Genomic DNA, 21,843 nt, shown 5'->3' on the forward strand with positions numbered 1-21,843 from the left:
CCTGTCAATCATCCTCCGTTCCCCCACTCTTTTTCTCCATTTGAATTTCTCCTTCAATCCCTTCATCAATGTCTCTGCCTCTAACTAATCCCCTTTCAGGCCCGTTAAGTACCAATCATAGAGGGGCGTATGTTTACATCCTGATTATCCGTGCCACGCGGTGGCCACCATGTCAAGTGAGTATCGTTGGTAGTGATATCATCTCTACTCGTGGGCATGGAGGTCGGGGTTGAGACAGGTTCTGGGCTTCGACGTTGGACAGGGAACATCGATCATTTCACTGCTTGCACCAGGGCCCGTGCCAGCCACGCTACGCCACTGGTCTGTGCCCTACAAGTCTCGCGGCTGTGGCTGTCCCACACGGCAGCAGGGCAGCCTGCATCAGGGACTGATGCTAGGGTTCCTGCAACTTTCACAGGCGCGGTCTACAGAGACATCAGTAACCTAACACACAGACCTCACACTGTCTATACAGTACAGGCATCCATTGGCCAATCACATTGATCTCTCACACTGCCTTTATAGGCACCATTGGCCAATCATATTACACTCACACTGCATATAGAGGCATCAGTAGCCAATCACATTGATTCCTCACACTTGCCGATAGGATTTATAGATGATTTTGTATTGCCTGTTTAAAATGTTGTAGTACATAGGTGTGTCAAGTTGAATATGAAGGTTATTTTACTCCTATATACATTAATAACAATCTAAATGCATTAGAACACATTGTCTGATCAATGTGATTATTTCTCAGAGATTTAAATTGAAACTGGATTTCATACCGGTGATAATATAATAGGGTTTGGACTTGGATTGAGCTTGAAAATTGAAAATAAAATCAAATTAACCTCATATTTCCACGCTGCAAAAGAACACGCTGCATCAGACAAAAAAAAACAAAAAAGACACGTTTATTATGCACACAATTCATCATCCAGGTACTTTAAACAAACAGGAGTTATGATAACAGCGTATGTACACAATAATAACTCAATGTAAGCACGCAAAATTTTTGAAATGCGCTGGTCAAATGTTATTACATTATATATCAGAACATGTCATTTATATCAAAATATTTTTGAAAAATATTACAACTATGCATCACGGTATATATTACTACCACTGCACTAAATTTAATTACACTAGTTAAAAGATAAAAGCACAGACAAGCCCGGTTTATATATAAGGGTGTGTGTAGGTCTCGCAGGAGTGTTTAAAATGCTTAGGCTTATAAATGTATAAAAGTCTCCCATTGAATGAAGTTTGCTTACAGTGCTTCGGACATGTTAGGGTATTTAACAAAAACACAGGAGCCCGTGAAGGTCTTCTCAACAAGGGGACGGTGGTACTGCGATTTTACTTGAAGGCTGCCTCGCCGTCGATATCGACCAGAACGGCGTGCGCCATGAGTGGCACGCAGGAGTCATGAAAACGATGACCCTTTGCGCCCGCCAACTTAAACGTCTCAATGTCGTCGGCTTTGCCAAGTCATTCTCCACATGGCATGGACACGAGCAGAGTGATGCGAGGTTCAGCAGTCACCAGGTTTCGTTTTAGTTTTGTTATTCTGCAATCAGTAACATCGGTGACCGAGTGATTCCCTCTCATTCTCCAGCATGGCCACATTAACGATGTTAAATGGGCGCCACGGTGGCGAGATGTTAACTACCTTGCCTGGTACACAGGAGTTCCTGGGTTCGATCCCAACTCCTGGTGCCTGTTGTATATTTGGACTTTGGCTGTACTCTCTCTCCCGGTGGTTGCGAGGATTTTTCTCCGGCTCCTCTGTTGTTTCACTCCACATGTAGAAACATGAGTTTAGAGTATTTGGCTGCTATACATTTGCACGTGATAAGCCACTTCGTTGAGCTATTATTTGTGGCAGGTCGCTTCTGAAAAAGAGCTATATAGCTCAGTGGGCCTGACCTGGTAAAATAAAAAGTAAATAGTCTGTTTTGGCCAATTGGGCAATCATTCCACGTAAGTAAATGCACCTGGCGTGGGAATCTCATCCGAACTTCACATTCCACGGTATGCATGGGGCTTGATTTGTCGGGTCGCCAAGACCCCAGCACTGATACACCAAGAGCTGAACATGAATGCAGCAATGTCCTTCCACTCGTGGGAATGACACAATTTGTTAGCAGCAGCAGAAGCAGCACATTCAAGTTCTTCATCGAACAAGATTCCGTGTTGGGGATCATGGATAACAACACAGTTGGGGAGCTTGTTAAGGTCTGGTGTCTTCATATAATCAATCTAAATTGAGTGAAATTAACGATTTTGGTGAGGGGGTGATTATTCAGGGTAGGGGAATTATTTGCGCCAAAAAAAATTACAATTAGTGCAGGGGCTAACTTGATGGAGCATTTGATGTTTCTGTAGCAAGCACAGCCGGTGGTGCGGTTCATCCAATCGGGGCTTGGCCCCTCGAACCTATTTAGCAGTTTGCATTCAAACGCAGCCATGCACAAGCGGGACCCCCTGTGGACGACAGCCCAGGCGAGAGGGTGCAAGGTCGCACCACTAGCAGAGCGCGTGCCGTGCGAACGGATTTGGTGATGCCGTGCAATTTGAAAAATATTTCGACAACTCGTGTCCAAAGTGGACAGAGTGCAAGGTCACCGCTGGGGACCCCGCGCCACCCTTTGGCGCCCCGGGCTACCTAGGGGCTCTGCCAGTTTTCGGACGTCACTTTTCAAAATATATATTTTAAACATTTATTTAATTCAAACACAAAAATGCTTAGTTAAAACATATTTCAGTCGTCGTCATCGCCCCCCCCCCCCGTCCACTGCCCCCCACAAAAACGTATTTCAGTCTCCCAAAGGAATATTCTCCCCCGCTGTCTACGGCAGCAGGCGTATTCATACTCTTTGGTTTTTTCGGTAAAGTCATGTAGGTAAAAAATAAAATTAAAATAAATGAAAACAACTAAATTAAATCACGACGTTTCGGAGGCAACACAAGCTTCCTTCATCAGGTGTAAAAAAAAGGCACAGCAAAATAACTGTAGCTCTCTACAGTTCTTTTGAAGCTTGTGTTGCCTCCGAAACGTCGTGATTTCATTTCGTTGTTTTCATTTATTTTTATTTTATTTTTTACCTACGTGACTTTACCGAAAAAACCAAAGAGTATGAATCCTTGCAGTCACGAAAGCTTCAAATCTAGAAGCAGGCGTATTGTTGCATAGACGGAGGGGAGGCCGCCGTCTGAGGAGACAAGGGGTTCATGAAAAACCGCTGAGACGCAAATGTGCGCAGACAATCGTAAGCTCCGTGGCAGGTGCAATGGAAGGTACTCGAATTGCGATTGTATCGCCGGCACTGGCGAGAGCAGACAGCGGTGTGCGTGTTGCACGGGAGATGAAATTAAAAGCCGGCACGTCATCGGACAACTTGAGCAACTCGGAATCTCATTTTCTATTTTTGCACCTACAACTCCTCTTAACTCCTCCCACGGAGGGAAACCGATATGGCAGACCTGCGGGGCTTCCGTACAATTTGTGTCGCTTATCCTGTGCGGTGAAAAGCATGGCCACTCGCAGAGAATAGGATGTATTTTGCCGCGTGACTTCTTGTCCGGGAAAATTCCACACACAGGAAGCCGTTTCGCAAATCAGGAATGGGCAAATCCACACATGAATCGCGAATAATAGAAAGAATAGGATCTTGGCTAATAGGAGTGTCTGTGAACCTCACAGCTGCCACGGATAATAGGAGTCGCAGGTAATGGTGTCAAGGATAAGATGTAGCCGCCCTAGTTTTACCCCATTGTGAGATTCGACTTTTTAAACAGCAACAGCTGCTTAAAATTTGAGCATCCTGGCAGTTTGCAATACAGCTTTCAATCATATATGCATGTTTAATGCATAAAAGCCTACAAAGACAAATTGTATATAGACTACTCACCATCACAGTTACTATTGTCATGTTAATCCCATAATCATGCCACCACCTTTATCACGGTTATCGTCATCAACAACATCATTGTCATGATCATTTACGGATGCTATCAGCTTCGGGTGGACACGTTTTTGTAAGGGACGATGCCCGGTGGTTGTCACGAATAATGAAGTTTCAGCTAAAGGAGGAAACACGCCCAGGAGGTCATCCGCCTCGGAGATGAAGCGAGAAGCTCAGATAACGTGCAGGACCTAGACGAGAGATGGCGACGGCTTGGGGAGGCATTCATCCAGCAGTGGATAGAGCATTGCCGCTGATGATGATGGTGATGATGATCGTCAACAAAGATACTGTCAGGTATCCATAGAATCATGTACGTCGGTGGTGGCACATTTTGTTGCTGGGAACGCAATCGTATATATTTATAAATGTAACTGTCATTGATTTTGGGTAGGGAAGGAGAAAGCTGCAGATAGGGGCAGTTCGGGAGTGTTTTTAAGGAGGAGAAACATCAGAGAGAGAGAGGTGTCGAGCAATCGAGGCACGCACCTAATGTATGTATGTATGTTGAACTGCTTTCGCACCGTACGTAGCCAGCCGTGCTAATGCTGAAAAGGAATGCATAAATAAGTTAAGGGTGCGGGAAAGGAGCGGCAAATAAGAATAAAAATACCCACAGTGATCCTGTGCGGACTGCAGTGGAAACCGACTCGCGGCCCACCGCGGGCGTGCACGCTGCAATCATAACTGCGATATGATTCCTGCTCCCCAGCGCTCAAGGAGAATCCAATCACAGTCGCCACCCCCCCCCCGAGGCCCAGGCACCCTGCCCATCTCCCAGCACTCGGCGTGCAGATTTCAGACATCTGCTAGCACCCCCGTCCCCCCGCACCCTACGGTTTCATTCCCTTTTAATTTTATTTCGATTTTGCATACACATTCACACCACCCTCGTTGACTTTTTATTCCTAAACCGAACGGAGAATGCAAGACTGTGGCAGATGGCTCATGAGTTATTTATAAAGTAACGTAATTAAAAATATTTTTAAAAAAATTTAAAAAACGGGAAAACAAAGGGGCTCGGTAGCGCCTCCGCCGCAGCTCCACGGCGGCACGCTCCAGTGGCCCCGCGCCGTCAGATGGTGGGCAGGTGGTGGTCGTGCTTGTTGCGCACGTACCTCCGGACCTCCGGGGCCGGCGAGTTGCTGTTGCCGATCAGCTGCGGCAGCAGCAGCATCTGTCGGCAAACGGGACCACGCGCCCCCGCTTCAACGATTGGAGGAAATGTAGACGGATGGATGGCCGGACAGACGGGCGGCACGAGTGTATGGATTGGGCGGAGAGAAGGACAAATCGATGGGTGTTATGGATGAATCGATGGATAGATATGTAGAGGAATGGATTGATGGGTGGATGGTTGGATGAATTACCAGATGGGCAGGTAAATGGACGAATGGATGGAGCAACAGACAGAGAAATGAATGGATGGATGAATGTATGCGTGTATCAACAGATGGACACACAAATAGATCGATAGACAAATGGATTGACAGACAGTTGGACAAACGGACGGATTGCGAGATATTCTGTTGCGCTTGCACCTTAGACGCGGCAACCCTTATCTGACATCGGAGCCTCGCCACCCGGCCGCCTTACAAAACAAAAAAGTTGGTGAAAATCTGAGCGACAGAAATGGCTGCCGGGAGAAGCGCACGCGGCCGCGGTTCGTACCGCGGGGAGGCGCTTGCGTCCACGCTTGTCGTGCCTGCGCTCGCCCCGATCGGGCTCGCGGCTTCCCACGCCGCCACCCCCGTCACCCTCCCGGAACGCGTAGAAGTACGCGTGCTGTAGCAGCGCCTCGCAGCTCAGCCTTGCCGTCGGCTCCATCCTCAGGCAGCTCTGCGGGACGAGGAGGCGGGTGGCATCACGGGTACTCGGATCAACGGCGGAAGAGAACGCGCACGCCTCGTGTCGTCTCGAGATGCGGTCATGTGCACCCCGTTCCGGCAACCGACCCTGGCATTTGTTTTAAAGATAGGGAGCCGATATTCTGGTAATTGCAATGGCGGGGAAATACGTCCGTCCATTTGTGTGTCCGTCCATCTACTCTTCTGTCCATCCATTTGTTCGCTCGAGGACAAATGTATGGATGCGTTCCGAATGGAAGGGAGGCTCACTTAATAGACCGTCTTGCTAGCTCGTTCACTTGTACTATCTTGTGGCAGCCATGGGAGAAAAGCAATCTTAATTTCTGGAAAATCTTACGACAAGCAGGCCACGAGTCGCATTGGGGAGTGAATCGGCTGCGAAATGCCACAGGCCCTTCGCTCAATATCCATGAAGGGGTCTATTTAACCACATCACACCGACATCACTATTTCGATGTACAGACGAGTTCGTCGCTCTCTCTGTGTATTCGCCGAACAAATTAGATGCAGAGCAATCTCCATAATAAGTGACCAGCCTGTGTGCATGTATGGCTAGAGGACTTTGAGACCACTCCACCAAATTTTAAATGATGAGTAATTCGGAAGCTCGAAATATGTTCTTCATGGCAACGAGAGCAAAAATACTGAAATATAAATAATCTTTTACTCTTTGATTTAAAGCTTTCGTGACTTGCAGGGATTCATATTCTTGGTTCCTTCGGTAAAGTCACGTAGAAGGGAAACAATAAAATAATAAAAATATATTGTTTCCCTTCTACGTGACTTTACCGAAAGAACCAAGAATATGAATCTTTTACTCGATAATTCATCCGGATATTTTGTTTATTGGCCTAGGTGTGGTTTCTCTGTTTTATTATTTACAATAACCTAACATGTGGCTTCGGCCACACTTCAAAATGATAAAATTGATAAGCATGTACCGTTTGAGAGGGGTCATGTGTGGGGGTGGGGGAGCCATTGAATGTGGACGGGCTTCCCAATCATCTTTTCATCAGGTGGGTTATTTTTTTCGTTTAATCGTTGCCGTGGTGGCTTGAGAACCTGGGCTGAATTCCCAGGTGACTGCACGGTCGCAAACGCAAGATCGCAGCCGGCATTGAGCCCCTCCAACCACCCCCGCCCCCCTGGACACTCATTCAGAGCCCCCCCCCCAGGACACTCATTCAGAGCCCCCCCCAGGACACTCATTCAGAGCCCCCCCCAGGACACTCATTCAGAGCCCCCCCCCAGGACACTCATTCAGAGCCCCCCAGGACACTCATTCAGAGCCCCCCCCCAGGACACTCATTCAGAGTCCCCCCCAGGACACTCATTCAGAGCCCCCCCCAGGACACTCATTCAGAGCCCCCCCCCAGGACACTCATTCAGAGCCCCCCCCAGGACACTCATTCAGAGCCCCCCCTGGACACTCATTCAGAGCCCCCCCCAGGACACGCATTCAGAGCCCCCCAGGACACTCATTCAGAGCCCCCCCCCCAGGACACTCATTCAGAGCTCTCCCCCAGGACACTCATTCAGAGCCCCGCCCAGGACACTCATTCAGAGCCCCCCCCAAGACACTCATTCAGAGCCCCCCCCAAGACACTCATTCAGAGCCCCCCCCCAGGACACTCATTCAGAGCCCCCCCCAGGAAACTCATTCAGAGCCCCCCCCAGGACACCCATTCAGAGCCCCCCCCCAGGACACTTATTCAAAGCCCCCCCCAGGTCACTCATTCAGAGCCCCCCCAGGACACTCATTCAGAGCCCCCCCCAGGACACTCATTCAGAGCCCCCCCTGGACACTCATTCAGAGCCCCCCCTGGACACTCATTCAGAGCCCCCCCAGGACACTCATTCAGAGCCCCCCCAGGACACTCATTCAGAACCCCCCCAGGACACTTATTCAGAGCCCCCCCCCCAGGACACTCATTCAGACCCCCCCCAGGACACTCATTCAGAGCCCCCCCAGGACACTCATTCAGAGCCCCCTCCAGGACACTCATTCAGAGCCCCCCCCCAGGACACTCATTCAGAGCCCCCCCCCAGGACACTCATTCAGAGCCCCCCCCCAGGACACTAATTCAGAGCCCCCCCCAGGAAACTCATTCAGAGCTCCCCCCCAGGACACTCATTCAGAGCCCCCCCCCCCAGGACACTCATTCAGAGCCCCCCCCAGGACACTCATTCAGAGCCCCCCCCAAGACACTCATTCAGAGCCCCCCCCAGGACACTCATTCAGAGCCCCCCCCCACAGGACACTCATTCAGTGCCCCCCCAGGACACTCATTCAGAGCCCCCCCCAGGACACTCATTCAGAGCCCCCCCCAGGACACTCATTCAGAGCCCCCCCCAGGACACTCATTCAGGGCCCCCCCCAGGACACTCATTCAGAGCCCCCCCCAGGCCACTCATTCAGAGCCCCCCCCCAGGACACTCATTCAGAGCCCCCCCCCAGGACTCATTCAGAGCCCCCCCCAGGACACTCATTCAGAGCCCCCCCAGGACACTCATTCAGAGCCCCCCCAGGACACTCATTCAGAGCCCCCCCCCAGGACACTCATTCAGAGCCCCCCCAGGACACTCATTCAGAGCCCCCCCAGGACACTCATTCAGAGCCCCCCCCCAGGACACTCATTCAGAGCCCCCCCCCAGGACACTCATTCAGAGCCCCCCCCAGGACACTCATTCAGAGGCCCCCCCAGGACACTCATTCAGAGCCCCCCCAGGACACTCATTCAGAGCCCCCCCCAGGACACTCATTCAGAGCCCCCCCCAGGACACTCATTCAGAGCCCCCCCCAGGACACTAATTCAGAGCCCCCCCCAAGGACACTCATTCAGAGCCCCCCCCCAGGATACTCATTCAGAGCCCCTCCCAGGACACTCATTCAGAGCCCCCCCCCCAGGACACTCATTCAGAGCCCCTCCCAGGACACGGATTCAGAGCCCCCCCCCCAGGACACTCATTCAGAGCCCCCCCGCAGGACACTCATTCAGAGCCCCCCCCCAGGACACTCATTCAGAGGCCCCCCCGGACACTCATTCAGAGCCCCCCCCCAGGACACTCATTCAGAGCCCCCCCCCAGGACACTCATTCAGAGCCCCCCCCAGGCCACTCATTCAGAGCCCCCCCCAGGACACTCATTCAGAGCCCCCCCCCAGGACACTCATTCAGAGCCCCCCCAAGACACTCATTCAGAGCCCCCCCAGGCCACTCATTCAGAGCCCCCCCCCAGGACACTCATTCAGAGCCCCCCCCAGGACACTCATTCAGAGCCCCCCCCCAGGACACTCATTCAGAGCCCCCCCCAGGACACTCATTCAGAGCCCCCCCCAGGACACTCATTCAGAGCCCCCCCCAGGAGACTCATTCAGAGCCCCCCCCAGGACACTCATTCAGAGCCCCCCCCAGGACACTCATTCAGAGCCCCCCCAGGACACTCATTCAGAGCCCCCCCCAAGACACTCATTCAGAGCCCCCCCCAGGACACTCATTCAGAGCCCCCCCCAGGACACTCATTCAGAGCCCCCCCCAGGAGACTCATTCAGAGCCCCCCCAGGACACTCATTCAGAGCCCCCCCCAGGACACTCATTCAGAGCCCCCCCCAGGACACTCATTCAGAGCCCCCCCCAGGACACTCATTCAGAGCCCCCCCCCAGGACACTCATTCAGAGCCCCCCCCCCAGGACACTCATTCAGAGCCCCCCCAGGACACTCATTCAGAGCCCCCCCAGGACACTCATTCAGAGCCCCCCCCAGGACACTCATTCAGAGCCCCCCCCCCCAGGACACTCATTCAGAGCCCCCCCCCAGGACACTCATTCAGAGGCCCCCCCAGGACACTCATTCAGAGCCCCCCCAGGACACTCATTCAGAGCCCCCCCCCAGGACACTCATTCAGAGCCCCCCCCAGGACACTCATTCAGAGCCCCCCCCAGGACACTAATTCAGAGCCCCCCCCAAGGACACTCATTCAGAGCCCCCCCCCAGGATACTCATTCAGAGCCCCTCCCAGGACACGGATTCAGAGCCCCCCCCCCAGGACACTCATTCAGAGCCCCTCCCAGGACACGGATTCAGAGCCCCCCCCCCAGGACACTCATTCAGAGCCCCCCCGCAGGACACTCATTCAGAGCCCCCCCCCAGGACACTCATTCAGAGCCCCCCACGGACACTCATTCAGAGCCCCCCCCCAGGACACTCATTCAGAGCCCCCCCCCAGGACACTCATTCAGAGCCCCCCCAAGACACTCATTCAGAGCCCCCCCAGGCCACTCATTCAGAGCCCCCCCCAGGACACTCATTCAGAGCCCCCCCCAGGACACTCATTCAGAGCCCCCCCCCCAGGACACTCATTCAGAGCCCCCCCCAGGACACTCATTCAGAGCCCCCCCCAGGACACTCATTCAGAGCCCCCCCCCCAGGAGACTCATTCAGAGCCCCCCCCAGGACACTCATTCAGAGCCCCCCCCAGGACACTCATTCAGAGCCCCCCCAGGACACTCATTCAGAGCCCCCCCCAAGACACTCATTCAGAGCCCTCCCCAGGACACTCATTCAGAGCCCCCCCCAGGACACTCATTCAGAGCCCCCCCCAGGAGACTCATTCAGAGCCCCCCCCAGGACACTCATTCAGAGCCCCCCCCAGGACACTCATTCAGAGCCCCCCCCAGGACACTCATTCAGAGCCCCCCCCAGGACACTCATTCAGAGCCCCCCCCAGGACACTCATTCAGAGCCCCCCCAGGACACTCATTCAGAGCCCCCCCCAGGACACTCATTCAGAGCCCCCCCCAGGACACTCATTCAGAGCCCCCCCCAGGACACTAATTCAGAGCCCCCCCCAAGGACACTCATTCAGAGCCCCCTCCCAGGATACTCATTCAGAGCCCCTCCCAGGACACTCATTCAGAGCCCCCCCCCCAGGACACTCATTCAGAGCCCCTCCCAGGACACGGATTCAGAGCCCCCCCCCCAGGACACTCATTCAGAGCCCCCCCGCAGGACACTCATTCAGAGCCCCCCCCCAGGACACTCATTCAGAGGCCCCCCCGGACACTCATTCAGAGCCCCCCCCCAGGACACTCATTCAGAGCCCCCCCCCAGGACACTCATTCAGAGCCCCCCCCAGGCCACTCATTCAGAGCCCCCCCCAGGACACTCATTCAGAGCCCCCCCCCAGGACACTCATTCAGAGCCCCCCCAAGACACTCATTCAGAGCCCCCCCAGGCCACTCATTCAGAGCCCCCCCCCAGGACACTCATTCAGAGCCCCCCCCAGGACACTCATTCAGAGCCCCCCCCCAGGACACTCATTCAGAGCCCCCCCCAGGACACTCATTCAGAGCCCCCCCCAGGACACTCATTCAGAGCCCCCCCCAGGAGACTCATTCAGAGCCCCCCCCAGGACACTCATTCAGAGCCCCCCCCAGGACACTCATTCAGAGCCCCCCCAGGACACTCATTCAGAGCCCCCCCCAAGATACTCATTCAGAGCCCCCCCCAGGACACTCATTCAGAGCCCCCCCCAGGACACTCATTCAGAGCCCCCCCCAGGAGACTCATTCAGAGCCCCCCCCAGGACACTCATTCAGAGCCCCCCCCAGGACACTCATTCAGAGCCCCCCCCAGGACACTCATTCAGAGCCCCCCCCAGGACACTCATTCAGAGCCCCCCCCCAGGACACTCATTCAGAGCCCCCCCCCCAGGACACTCATTCAGAGCCCCCCCAGGACACTCATTCAGAGCCCCCCCAGGACACTCATTCAGAGCCCCCCCCCAGGACACTCATTCAGAGCCCCCCCCCCCAGGACACTCATTCAGAGCCCCCCCCCAGGACACTCATTCAGAGGCCCCCCCAGGACACTCATTCAGAGCCCCCCCAGGACACTCATTCAGAGCCCCCCCCCAGGACACTCATTCAGAGCCCCCCCCAGGACACTCATTCAGAGCCCCCCCCAGGACACTAATTCAGAGCCCCCCCCAAGGACACTCATTCAGAGCCCCCCCCCAGGATACTCATTCAGAGCCCCTCCCAGGACACGGATTCAGAGCCCCCCCCCCAGGACACTCATTCAGAGCCCCTCCCAGGACACGGATTCAGAGCCCCCCCCCCAGGACACTCATTCAGAGCCCCCCCGCAGGACACTCATTCAGAGCCCCCCCCCAGGACACTCATTCAGAGCCCCCCACGGACACTCATTCAGAGCCCCCCCCCAGGACACTCATTCAGAGCCCCCCCCCAGGACACTCATTCAGAGCCCCCCCAAGACACTCATTCAGAGCCCCCCCAGGCCACTCATTCAGAGCCCCCCCCAGGACACTCATTCAGAGCCCCCCCCCAGGACACTCATTCAGAGCCCCCCCCCCAGGACACTCATTCAGAGCCCCCCCCAGGACACTCATTCAGAGCCCCCCCCAGGACACTCATTCAGAGCCCCCCCCCAGGAGACTCATTCAGAGCCCCCCCCAGGACACTCATTCAGAGCCCCCCCCAGGACACTCATTCAGAGCCCCCCCAGGACACTCATTCAGAGCCCCCCCCAAGACACTCATTCAGAGCCCTCCCCAGGACACTCATTCAGAGCCCCCCCCAGGACACTCATTCAGAGCCCCCCCCAGGAGACTCATTCAGAGCCCCCCCCAGGACACTCATTCAGAGCCCCCCCCAGGACACTCATTCAGAGCCCCCCCCAGGACACTCATTCAGAGCCCCCCCCAGGACACTCATTCAGAGCCCCCCCCAGGACACTCATTCAGAGCCCCCCCCAGGACACTCATTCAGAGCCCCCCCCCCAGGACACTCATTCAGAGCCCCCCCAGTACACTCATTCAGAGTCCCCCCCCAGGACACTCATTTAGAGCCCCCCCCCCAGGACACTCATTCAGAGCCCCCCCTAGGACACTCATTCAGAGCCCCCCCCAGGACACTCATTCAGAGCCCCCCCCAGGACACTCATTCAGAGCCCCCCCCCAGTACACTCATTCAGAGCCCCCCCCCGGACACTCATTCAGAGCCCCCCCCAGGACACTCATTCAGAGCCCCCCCTAGGACACTCATTCAGAGCCCCCCCCAGGACACTCATTCAGAGCCCCCCCCCAGGACACTCATTCAGAGCCCCCCCCAGGACACTCATTCAGAGCCCCCCCCCAGGCCACTCATTCAGAGGCCCCCCCCAGGACACTCATTCAGAGCCCCCCCCAGGCCACTCATTCAGAGCCCCCCCCCCAGGACACTCATTCAGAGCCCCCCCCAGGCCACTCATTCAGAGCCCCCCCCCAGGACACTCATTCAGAGCCTCCCCAGGACACTCATTCAGAGCCCCCCCCCAGAACACTCATTCAGAGCCCCCCCCAGGACACTCATTCAGAGTCCCCCCAGGACACTCATTCAGAGCCCCCCCCAGGACACTCATTCAGAGCCCCCCCCAGGACACTCATTCAGAGCCCCCCCCCAGGACACTCGTTCAGAGCCCCCCCCAGGACACTCATTCAGAGCCCCCCCCCAGTACACTCATTCAGAGCCTCCCCCAGGACACTCATTCAGAGCCCCCCCCAGGACTCATTCAGAGCCCCCCCCCAGGACACTCATTCAGAGCCCCCCCCAGGACACTCATTCAGAGCCCCCCCAGGACACTCATTCAGAGCCCCCCCCCAGGACACTCATTCAGAGCCCCCCAGGACACTCATTCAGAGCCTCCCCAGGACACTCATTCAGAGCCCCCCCCCAGAACACTCATTCAGAGCCCCCCCCAGGACACTCATTCAGAGTCCCCCCAGGACACTCATTCAGAGCCCCCCCCAGGACACTCATTCAGAGCCCCCCCCAGGACACTCATTTAGAGCCCCCCCCCAGGACACTCATTCAGAGCCCCCCCTAGGACACTCATTCAGAGCCCCCCCCCAGGACACTCATTCAGAGCCCCCCCCAGGACACTCATTCAGAGCCCCCCCCAGTACACTCATTCAGAGCCCCCCCCCGGACACTCATTCAGAGCCCCCCCCAGGACACTCATTCAGAGCCCCCCCTAGGACACTCATTCAGAGCCCCCCCCAGGACACTCATTCAGAGCCCCCCCCAGGACACTCATTCAGAGCCCCCCCCAGGACACTCATTCAGAGCCCCCCCCCAGGCCACTCATTCAGAGGCCCCCCCCAGGACACTCATTCAGAGCCCCCCCCAGGCCACTCATTCAGAGCCCCCCCCCCCCAGGACACTCATTCAGAGCCCCCCCCAGGCCACTCATTCAGAGCCCCCCCCCAGGACACTCATTCAGAGCTCCCCCCAGGACACTCATTCAGAGCCCCCCCCAGGACACTCATTCAGAGCCCCCCCCAGGACACTCATTCAGAGCCCCCCCCAGGACACTCATTCAGAGCCCCCCCCCAGGACACTCGTTCAGAGCCCCCCCCAGGACACTCATTCAGAGCCCCCCCCCAGTACACTCATTCAGAGCCTCCCCCAGGACACTCATTCAGAGCCCCCCCCAGGACTCATTCAGAGCCCCCCCCCAGGACACTCATTCAGAGCCCCCCCCAGGACACTCATTCAGAGCCCCCCCCAGGACACTCATTCAGAGCCCCCCCCAGGACACTCATTCAGAGCCCCCCCCCAGGACACTCGTTCAGAGCCCCCCCCAGGACACTCATTCAGAGCCCCCCCCCCAGTACACTCATTCAGAGCCTCCCCCAGGACACTCATTCAGAGCCCCCCCCAGGACTCATTCAGAGCCCCCCCCCAGGACACTCATTCAGAGCCCCCCCCAGGACACTGATTCAGAGCCCCCCCAGGACACTCATTCAGAGCCCCCCCCCAGGACACTCATTCAGAGCCCCCCAGGACACTCATTCAGAGCCTCCCCAGGACACTCATTCAGAGCCCCCCCCCAGGACACTCATTCAGAGCCCCCCCCAGGACACTCATTCAGAGGCCCCCCCAGGACACTCATTCAGAGCCCCCCCAGTACACTCATTCAGAGCCCCCCCCCAGGACACTCATTCAGAGCCCCCCCCAGTACACTCATTCAGAGCCCCCCCCAGGACACTCATTCAGAGCCCCCCCCGGACACTCATTCAGAGCCCCCCCAGGACACTCATTCAGAGCCCCCCCCCAGGACACTCATTCAGAGCCCCCCCCCCAGTACACTCATTCAGAGCCCCCCCCCAGGACACTTATTCAGAGCCCCCCCCAGGACTCATTCAGAGCCCCCCCCAGGACACTCATTCAGAGCCCCCCCCAGGACACTCATTCAGAGCCCCCCCCCAGGACACTCATTCAGAGCCCCGCCCCAGGACACTCATTCAGATCCCCCCCCAGGACACTCATTCAGAGCCCCCCCCCAGAACACTCATTCAGAGCCCCCCCCAGGACACTCATTCAGAGCCCCCCCCCAGGACACTCATTCAGAGCCCCCCCAGGACACTCATTCAGAGCCCCCCCCAGGACACTCATTCAGAGCCCCCCCCCCAGTACACTCATTCAGAGCCCCCCCCAGTACACTCATTCAGAGCCCCCCCAGGACACTCATTCAGAGCCCCCCCCAGGACACTCATTCAGAGCCCCCCCCCAGTACACTCATTCAGAGCCCCCCCCAGGACACTCATTCAGAGCCCCCCCCAGGACATTCATTCAGAGCCCCCCCAGGACACTCATTCAGAGCCCCCCCCAAGACACTCATTCAGAGCCCCCCCCAGGACACTCATTCAGAGCCCCCCCCAGGAGACTCATTCAGAGCCCCCCCAGGACACTCATTCAGAGCCCCCCCCAGGACACTCATTCAGAGCCCCCCCCAGGACACTCATTCAGAGCCCCCCCCAGGACACTCATTCAGAGCCCCCCCCCAGGACACTCATTCAGAGCCCCCCCCAGGACACTCATTCAGAGCCCCCCCCCAGGACACTCATTCAGAGCCCCCCCAGTACACTCATTCAGAGTCCCCCCCCAGGACACTCATTTAGAGCCCCCCCCCAGGACACTCATTCAGAGCCCCCCCCCAGGACACTCATTCAGAGCCCCCCCCAGGAGACTCATTCAGAGCCCCCCCCAGGACACTCATTCAGAGCCCCCCCCAGGACACTCATTCAGAGCCCCCCCAGGACACTCATTCAGAGCCCCCCCCAGGACACTCATTCAGAGCCCCCCCCAGTACACTCATTCAGAGCCCCCCCCAGGACACTCATTCAGAGCCCCCCCCAGGACACTCATTCAGAGCCCCCCCAGGACACTCATTCAGAGCCCCCCCCAAGACACTCATTCAGAGCCCCCCCATTACACTCATTTAGAGCCCCCCCCCCCGGACACTCATTCAGAGCCCCCCCCAGGACACTCATTCAGAGCCCCCCTAGGACACTCATTCAGAGCCCCCCCCAGGACACTCATTCAGAGCCCCCCCCAGGACACTCATTCAGAGCCCCCCCAGGACACTCATTCAGAGCCCCCCCCCAGGCCACTCATTCAGAGGCCCCCCCCAGGACACTCATTCAGAGCCCCCCCCAGGCCACTCATTCAGAGCCCCCCCCCCAGGACACTCATTCAGAGCCCCCCCCAGGCCACTCATTCAGAGCCCCCCCCCAGGACACTCATTCAGAGCCCCCCCCAGGACACTCATTCAGAGCCCCCCCCAGGACACTCATTCAGAGCCCCCCCCAGGACACTCATTCAGAGCCCCCCCCAGGACACTCATTCAGAGCCCCCCCCCCAGGACACTCGTTCAGAGCCCCCCCCAGGACACTCATTCAGAGCCCCCCCCCAGTACACTCATTCAGAGCCTCCCCCAGGACACTCATTCAGAGCCCCCCCAGGACTCATTCAGAGCCCCCCCCAGGACACTCATTCAGAGCCCCCCCCAGGACACTCATTCAGAGCCCCCCCAGGACACTCATTCAGAGCCCCCCCCCAGGACACTCATTCAGAGCCCCCCAGGACACTCATTCAGAGCCTCCCCAGGACACTCATTCAGAGCCCCCCCCAGAACACTCATTCAGAGCCCCCCCCAGGACACTCATTCAGAGTCCCCCCAGGACACTCATTCAGAGCCCCCCCCCAGGACACTCATTCAGAGCCCCCCCCAGGACACTCATTCAGAGCCCCCCCAGTACACTCATTCAGAGCCCCCCCCAGGACACTCATTCAGAGCCCCCCCCAGGACACTCATTCAGAGCCCCCCCCCAGGACACTCATTCAGAGCCCCCCCAGGACACTCATTCAGAGCCCCCCCCAGTACACTCATTCAGAGCCCCCCCCCAGGACACTTATTCAGAGCCCCCCCCCAGGACTCATTCAGAGCCCCTCCCAGGACACTCATTCAGAGCCCCCCCCAGGACACTCATTCAGAGCCCCCCCCAGGACACTCATTCAGAGCCCCCCCCAGGACACTCATTCAGAGCCCCCCCCCAGGACACTCATTCAGATCCCCCCCCAGGACACTCATTCAGAGCCCCCTCCCAGAACACTCATTCAGAGCCCCCCCCAGGACACTCATTCAGAGCCCCCCCCCCAGGACACTCATTCAGAGCCCCCCCCAGGACACTCATTCAGAGCCCCCCCCAGCACACTCATTCAGAGCCCCCCCCCAGTACACTCATTCAGAGCCCCCCCCAGTACACTCATTCAGAGCCCCCCCCAGGACACTCATTCAGAGCCCCCCCCAGGACACTCATTCAGAGCCCCCCCCCCAGTACACTCATTCAGAGCCCCCCCCCAGTACACTCATTCAGAGCCCCCCCCAGGACACTCATTCAGAGCCCCCCCCCCACCAGGACACTCATTCAGAGCCCCCCCCAGGACACTCATTCAGAGCCCCCCCCAGGACACTCATTCAGAGCCCCCCCCCCAGGACACTCATTCAGAGCCCCCCACCAGGACACTCATTCAGAGCCCCCCCCCCCACCATCTCCAAGCAGCCCACGACGGTGACGCCCTAACGCCTCCCTCGGGATTTTCGAAGCCACCGCCGCCGCGATGCAGCGACGGCGCAGCAATCCGTCGAGGAAACGCAACGCGCGACTGCCTCGCCCCACCTCATTTACATTCACATTGCGAGCAATGATCAACAGGTGAAGATCAGCCTGGAGGATTAGATCATCTGGAGATTACGCACCACTGATAACGGAACATCCAGCCTCATCTTTACTTAATGCCTATCAGAACATAATATGCTAACGGGGATTTTGTTCACAAGTACATTCCAAATGATGCTCTTGGCGTCACGTAATGAGATGAATATATTTCTATTCCGGACCGGCAGAGCTAGCTGTGCACCACCTTGTGTCGGGGGATGGCCCCAGAAGGTGTTACAGAACTGCTTCAGGGATCTCTGTATGCACACGAGGGCCAAGCACGCCTTTTAACGCTTTGCAAGGATTGTTTGCCGCATGTTTCGGCGAAAGCAAAATAAAATACAAAACCCTCATTGAATGAGATTATTTGCTTTGTGTGTGCAGTCGTTGACGACCAGGGTCACGCCATAAGCTCACCACCACGTGAGAAGCTATTTTAATCACGAGTAAACATTATTTGGTGTGATGCACAAGCAGAAATATAACAACAAAAACTCACTAAAACCCCTGACGATTATTGATATCTTTTTAGTTTTAAAGTCATTGCCATTGACGAATGTGTTGAGTGTTTTAGTTTAACCGCGGGTGGACCGATGCCTGGTTTTGAACTCAGGATGTCAGCTCGTGGTTGCTCACTGCTCTCACCGCTAGGTCACCCATGCACCTCGAATAGACCAAATGTGTGCACCGCATGCCGCGCGTAAAAACTTACCATCATAAAACTCAGAGCTTGACTGTTGAGCGACTGGAATTTAATCTCCAAGGGCTCCTGTAAAATGTGAGGGACACAGAGAGGGCAAAAGTGTGGGAGGAAGTCAGCAATAAGATAATATAGCCTGAATGTTAAAAGGCAAGATAATAAATTATACAGCTCGAATAACAGAACGGTAATGCATTTTCATCCGTGCTTTGATATTGCTACCGAAGCTTAAAAATATACTTTACGCCCGAAAGCAATTACTTTAAAAGCTCCTCATAAAGTTCTGAAGACGTCTGTCCAGCATATGAACAACTAGAATGTATAATAGTTCCAGTCAAGGTCGCACTGAGGATATGATCATCAGTAAATATCCCAGTTTAATCATCAATACAGAATGATCCGAAAATTATTGGCAATGCTTTTGAGACCTAACAAGGCCACTCGCCAGTCACACGTTGATGTTCGGTATCATTATTTAATCGCAATTAACAGAGGGAACTGAGCATTTTAGCCCCTCGGCTGAGCTGGCTAACACATAGCAACAGCACCTTAAGCAAAGTTCAGTGTTGTCACAATGTGTGTGTGTGTAGGGTCACAGTGTTCGTGTGTGGTGTATGCGTGTGTGGCGGTAGAGTAGGGGAGCGGTAGTGTAGCGGTTAGCCGTCAGGACTCGACGCGAACGAACGCTCTGAAAGAGTTTTATCATTCTGACGCGAAAATAGTTTCCGCACATAGGTACAAAATATGTTTTAGTCTATCGGTCTAATGCCTTTTTAGACCAATGTCATTTATTTATATGTATATTCAAATGTTGATTGATAATATTGGTCTGGATAGCCAGTAGGCTGATGGACTAAAACATTTGTGTTGATATTTGTGAGACAGAAGAACCAAGTGCTGCTTCTATTTTCTTCTACCCATAATGCTCTACGGCATTTCCAAGTGAATGTGTGTACCGATATTAATGGGGATGTGAAGTCAGTAGTTAAATAGCTGGGTGCAATGGTTTTGCATACTGTATTATGAACCCATACTGGCGACAACTAACACACCGGTGAGTGATATCTAAACTGATCCTGGTCCTCCACCCCCACTTGCCTACTCTCATTGACCAGCGTGGTGAAGTATGGTCAAACAACCCCAATGACAAACACAGCATGGGAAGGAGAGGCCATCAGCCAGCAGTGACACGACAAAAGAGCTGTAAAATAAAATTATAAGCTCGACCGTATTTATTTAAATGTTTTTTCGAATATTTTTTTCATAAATATACATTTTATAAATCAATAAATATTTAGCTGTTCCAATCGTTTACAGTGCAGATGCACAGTGCTGCCGTTGGTTCATCGCCCTGGCGTCCCACGTTTTGCCCCACGTAGCCCGGGGGGCTTAGTTCCTGAAGAAGCCCCGGGTACGTGGAAGCAAAACGTCGGACATCGTGGCAGACGCCACACTCGGTACGACCCGGCAAAAATACATAAAACGGAGACCACCTACGCATTAGCAACACAGTGGATGGCAGTGGAGAGAGCTATTAAAAAAAACCTGAGCGAGACTTCTCCTTTCAAATGGAATTAGTTTCCTTCTTGGAACATTTCACTTAAAGTAAATGTCGCCTTCTTGGGATGGTGTTGTTTTGTTTGAAACGTTTTAGTCGCTGGAATATCACACGTGTTGCCTCAGTTCCACATGTGGTGAAGATGACACCGATAATAAAAAACACTTTCAACTTTGGCTGTGTAGCAATGGGTTTTAGCGTATTTTGATTATCGTGCCAACACACATGGTAACCTGTTGCTTAGATGTTCTTTTGGAAAAATGTTGTATTCCCTATTACAAAAAAGGAGAATACTTTATGTTATTCCTATGTAAGACAAGTGCTAATTTACGTGGAAACTTTCCATGCAAGCATTTAAAACGTTTGATCTCTTCATAAAACCTCCATAAAGTTGTGCTGCTTTAATTTTTTAAATATGTTTTTTTTTAATCGAGGCAGTGTGCGGGACCGATAGATCACATTCTGACGCACGTATACACCACCAACATTGTAGCAGGGTTAAATAAACTCTGAACATTTTCCGGGCCTCTCCTAGGCCCTTAAATAAGGACGATGTATAAACATAATCACTGGAGAGTGAAAGTCAGACAGGAGTGGTGCTGGCCACGCTATCTCTGTTGTGTCGTGCCAGCTTGATTTGGCTCTCGCGAACAGCTCTTGTGCCAGCCGCCTATCCAGTGTCATCATCGGCGGACCTCTCTGCCATGCATTTGACGTGAAAGTGGCTTCAGGATTGACCCCCGAGGCAGGGGGTGGGTGGCGGCGTGGGTGACCTCACCATGACGTCGGGCTCGGGGATTCCCAGTCCACTGAAGTATTGGTTACACGCGAACGCCTGCTGGTGCCTGGGAATGAGGTCCCCTGGTAGGTGACAGGAGACAGCCAGGAAATGCAACAATGAGCAGGTTAAGCGATGGTTAGTTGTATATAATTGTATATAATTGTATAAAGTTGCATATAATTGTATATAGTTGTATAAAGTTGTATATAGTTGTATATAGTTGTAGAAAGTTGTATATAATTGTATATAGTTGTATAAAGTTGTATATAATTGTATATAGTTGTATAAAGTTGTATATAGTTGTATAAAGTTGTATATAGTTGTATATAATTGTATATAGTTGTAGAAAGTTTATATAATTGTATATAGTTGTATAAAATTGTATATAGTTGTATAAAGTTGTATAAAGTTGTATATAGTTGTATATAGAGTAATGAGCTACCGTAATGAGGTCGTGCATTAACGGATCACACCGCTAGAATCGCTGTGGAGTGTGGAACACCCACGTGACGCTACATTGTCAACCATATTTCCAGGTATGGACCAGCACTTCAATATACACTCGCAACTTTTTACCTGTGGCACACCGCGGTTAGAGGATACAAGGGAACCAGAGGATGTGATGTAAGGATGAAGAAAAAGAAACAGGAAAGGAAAGAGAGGAGAGAAAGAATGGGAAACACGAGGAAAAGGATGGAAAAAAATGTGAACAACGGGAGCAAAGGGTGAGGAGAGATGAGGATGGGCGGGAAGAGACGGCATCAGCTGCGTCTGTTTTCACAGGGGGCAGGGAAAGGGGAGGGATTTAGAGTGGCGGCGGCCACACAGAAGTCACGTAATTTATGGGAGGCTTGGGCCTTGAGACTTTGTGAGAATTTCGTGGATAAATAAATTACATTATCA

The 21,843-nt window shown here is 54.5% G+C and overlaps 1 protein-coding gene across 1 annotated transcript in view; it reads right to left on the reverse strand.

Annotated features, from left to right (window-relative positions):
* Positions 1-898: 898 nt before the first annotated feature.
* CDKL4 (cyclin dependent kinase like 4) overlaps positions 899-21,843 on the reverse strand; it is a 65,129-nt gene continuing 44,184 nt past the window's right edge. The window contains exons 6-9 of the mRNA XM_032955774.2: positions 20,938-21,020; positions 18,614-18,670; positions 5,643-5,810; positions 899-5,148 (exon numbers count right to left, since the gene is read on the reverse strand). Coding sequence (XP_032811665.1) covers positions 5,047-5,148; positions 5,643-5,810; positions 18,614-18,670; positions 20,938-21,020 — 410 coding nt within the window. The 3' untranslated portion in view covers positions 899-5,046. The remainder of the gene's footprint in view (positions 5,149-5,642; positions 5,811-18,613; positions 18,671-20,937; positions 21,021-21,843) is intronic.

The sequence above is a fragment of the Petromyzon marinus genome, chromosome 17 (assembly GCF_048934315.1).
Source record: "Petromyzon marinus isolate PM22_M1 ecotype Great Lakes invasive population chromosome 17, UKy_Petmar_22M1.pri1.0, whole genome shotgun sequence".
NCBI lineage: Eukaryota > Metazoa > Chordata > Hyperoartia > Petromyzontiformes > Petromyzontidae > Petromyzon > Petromyzon marinus.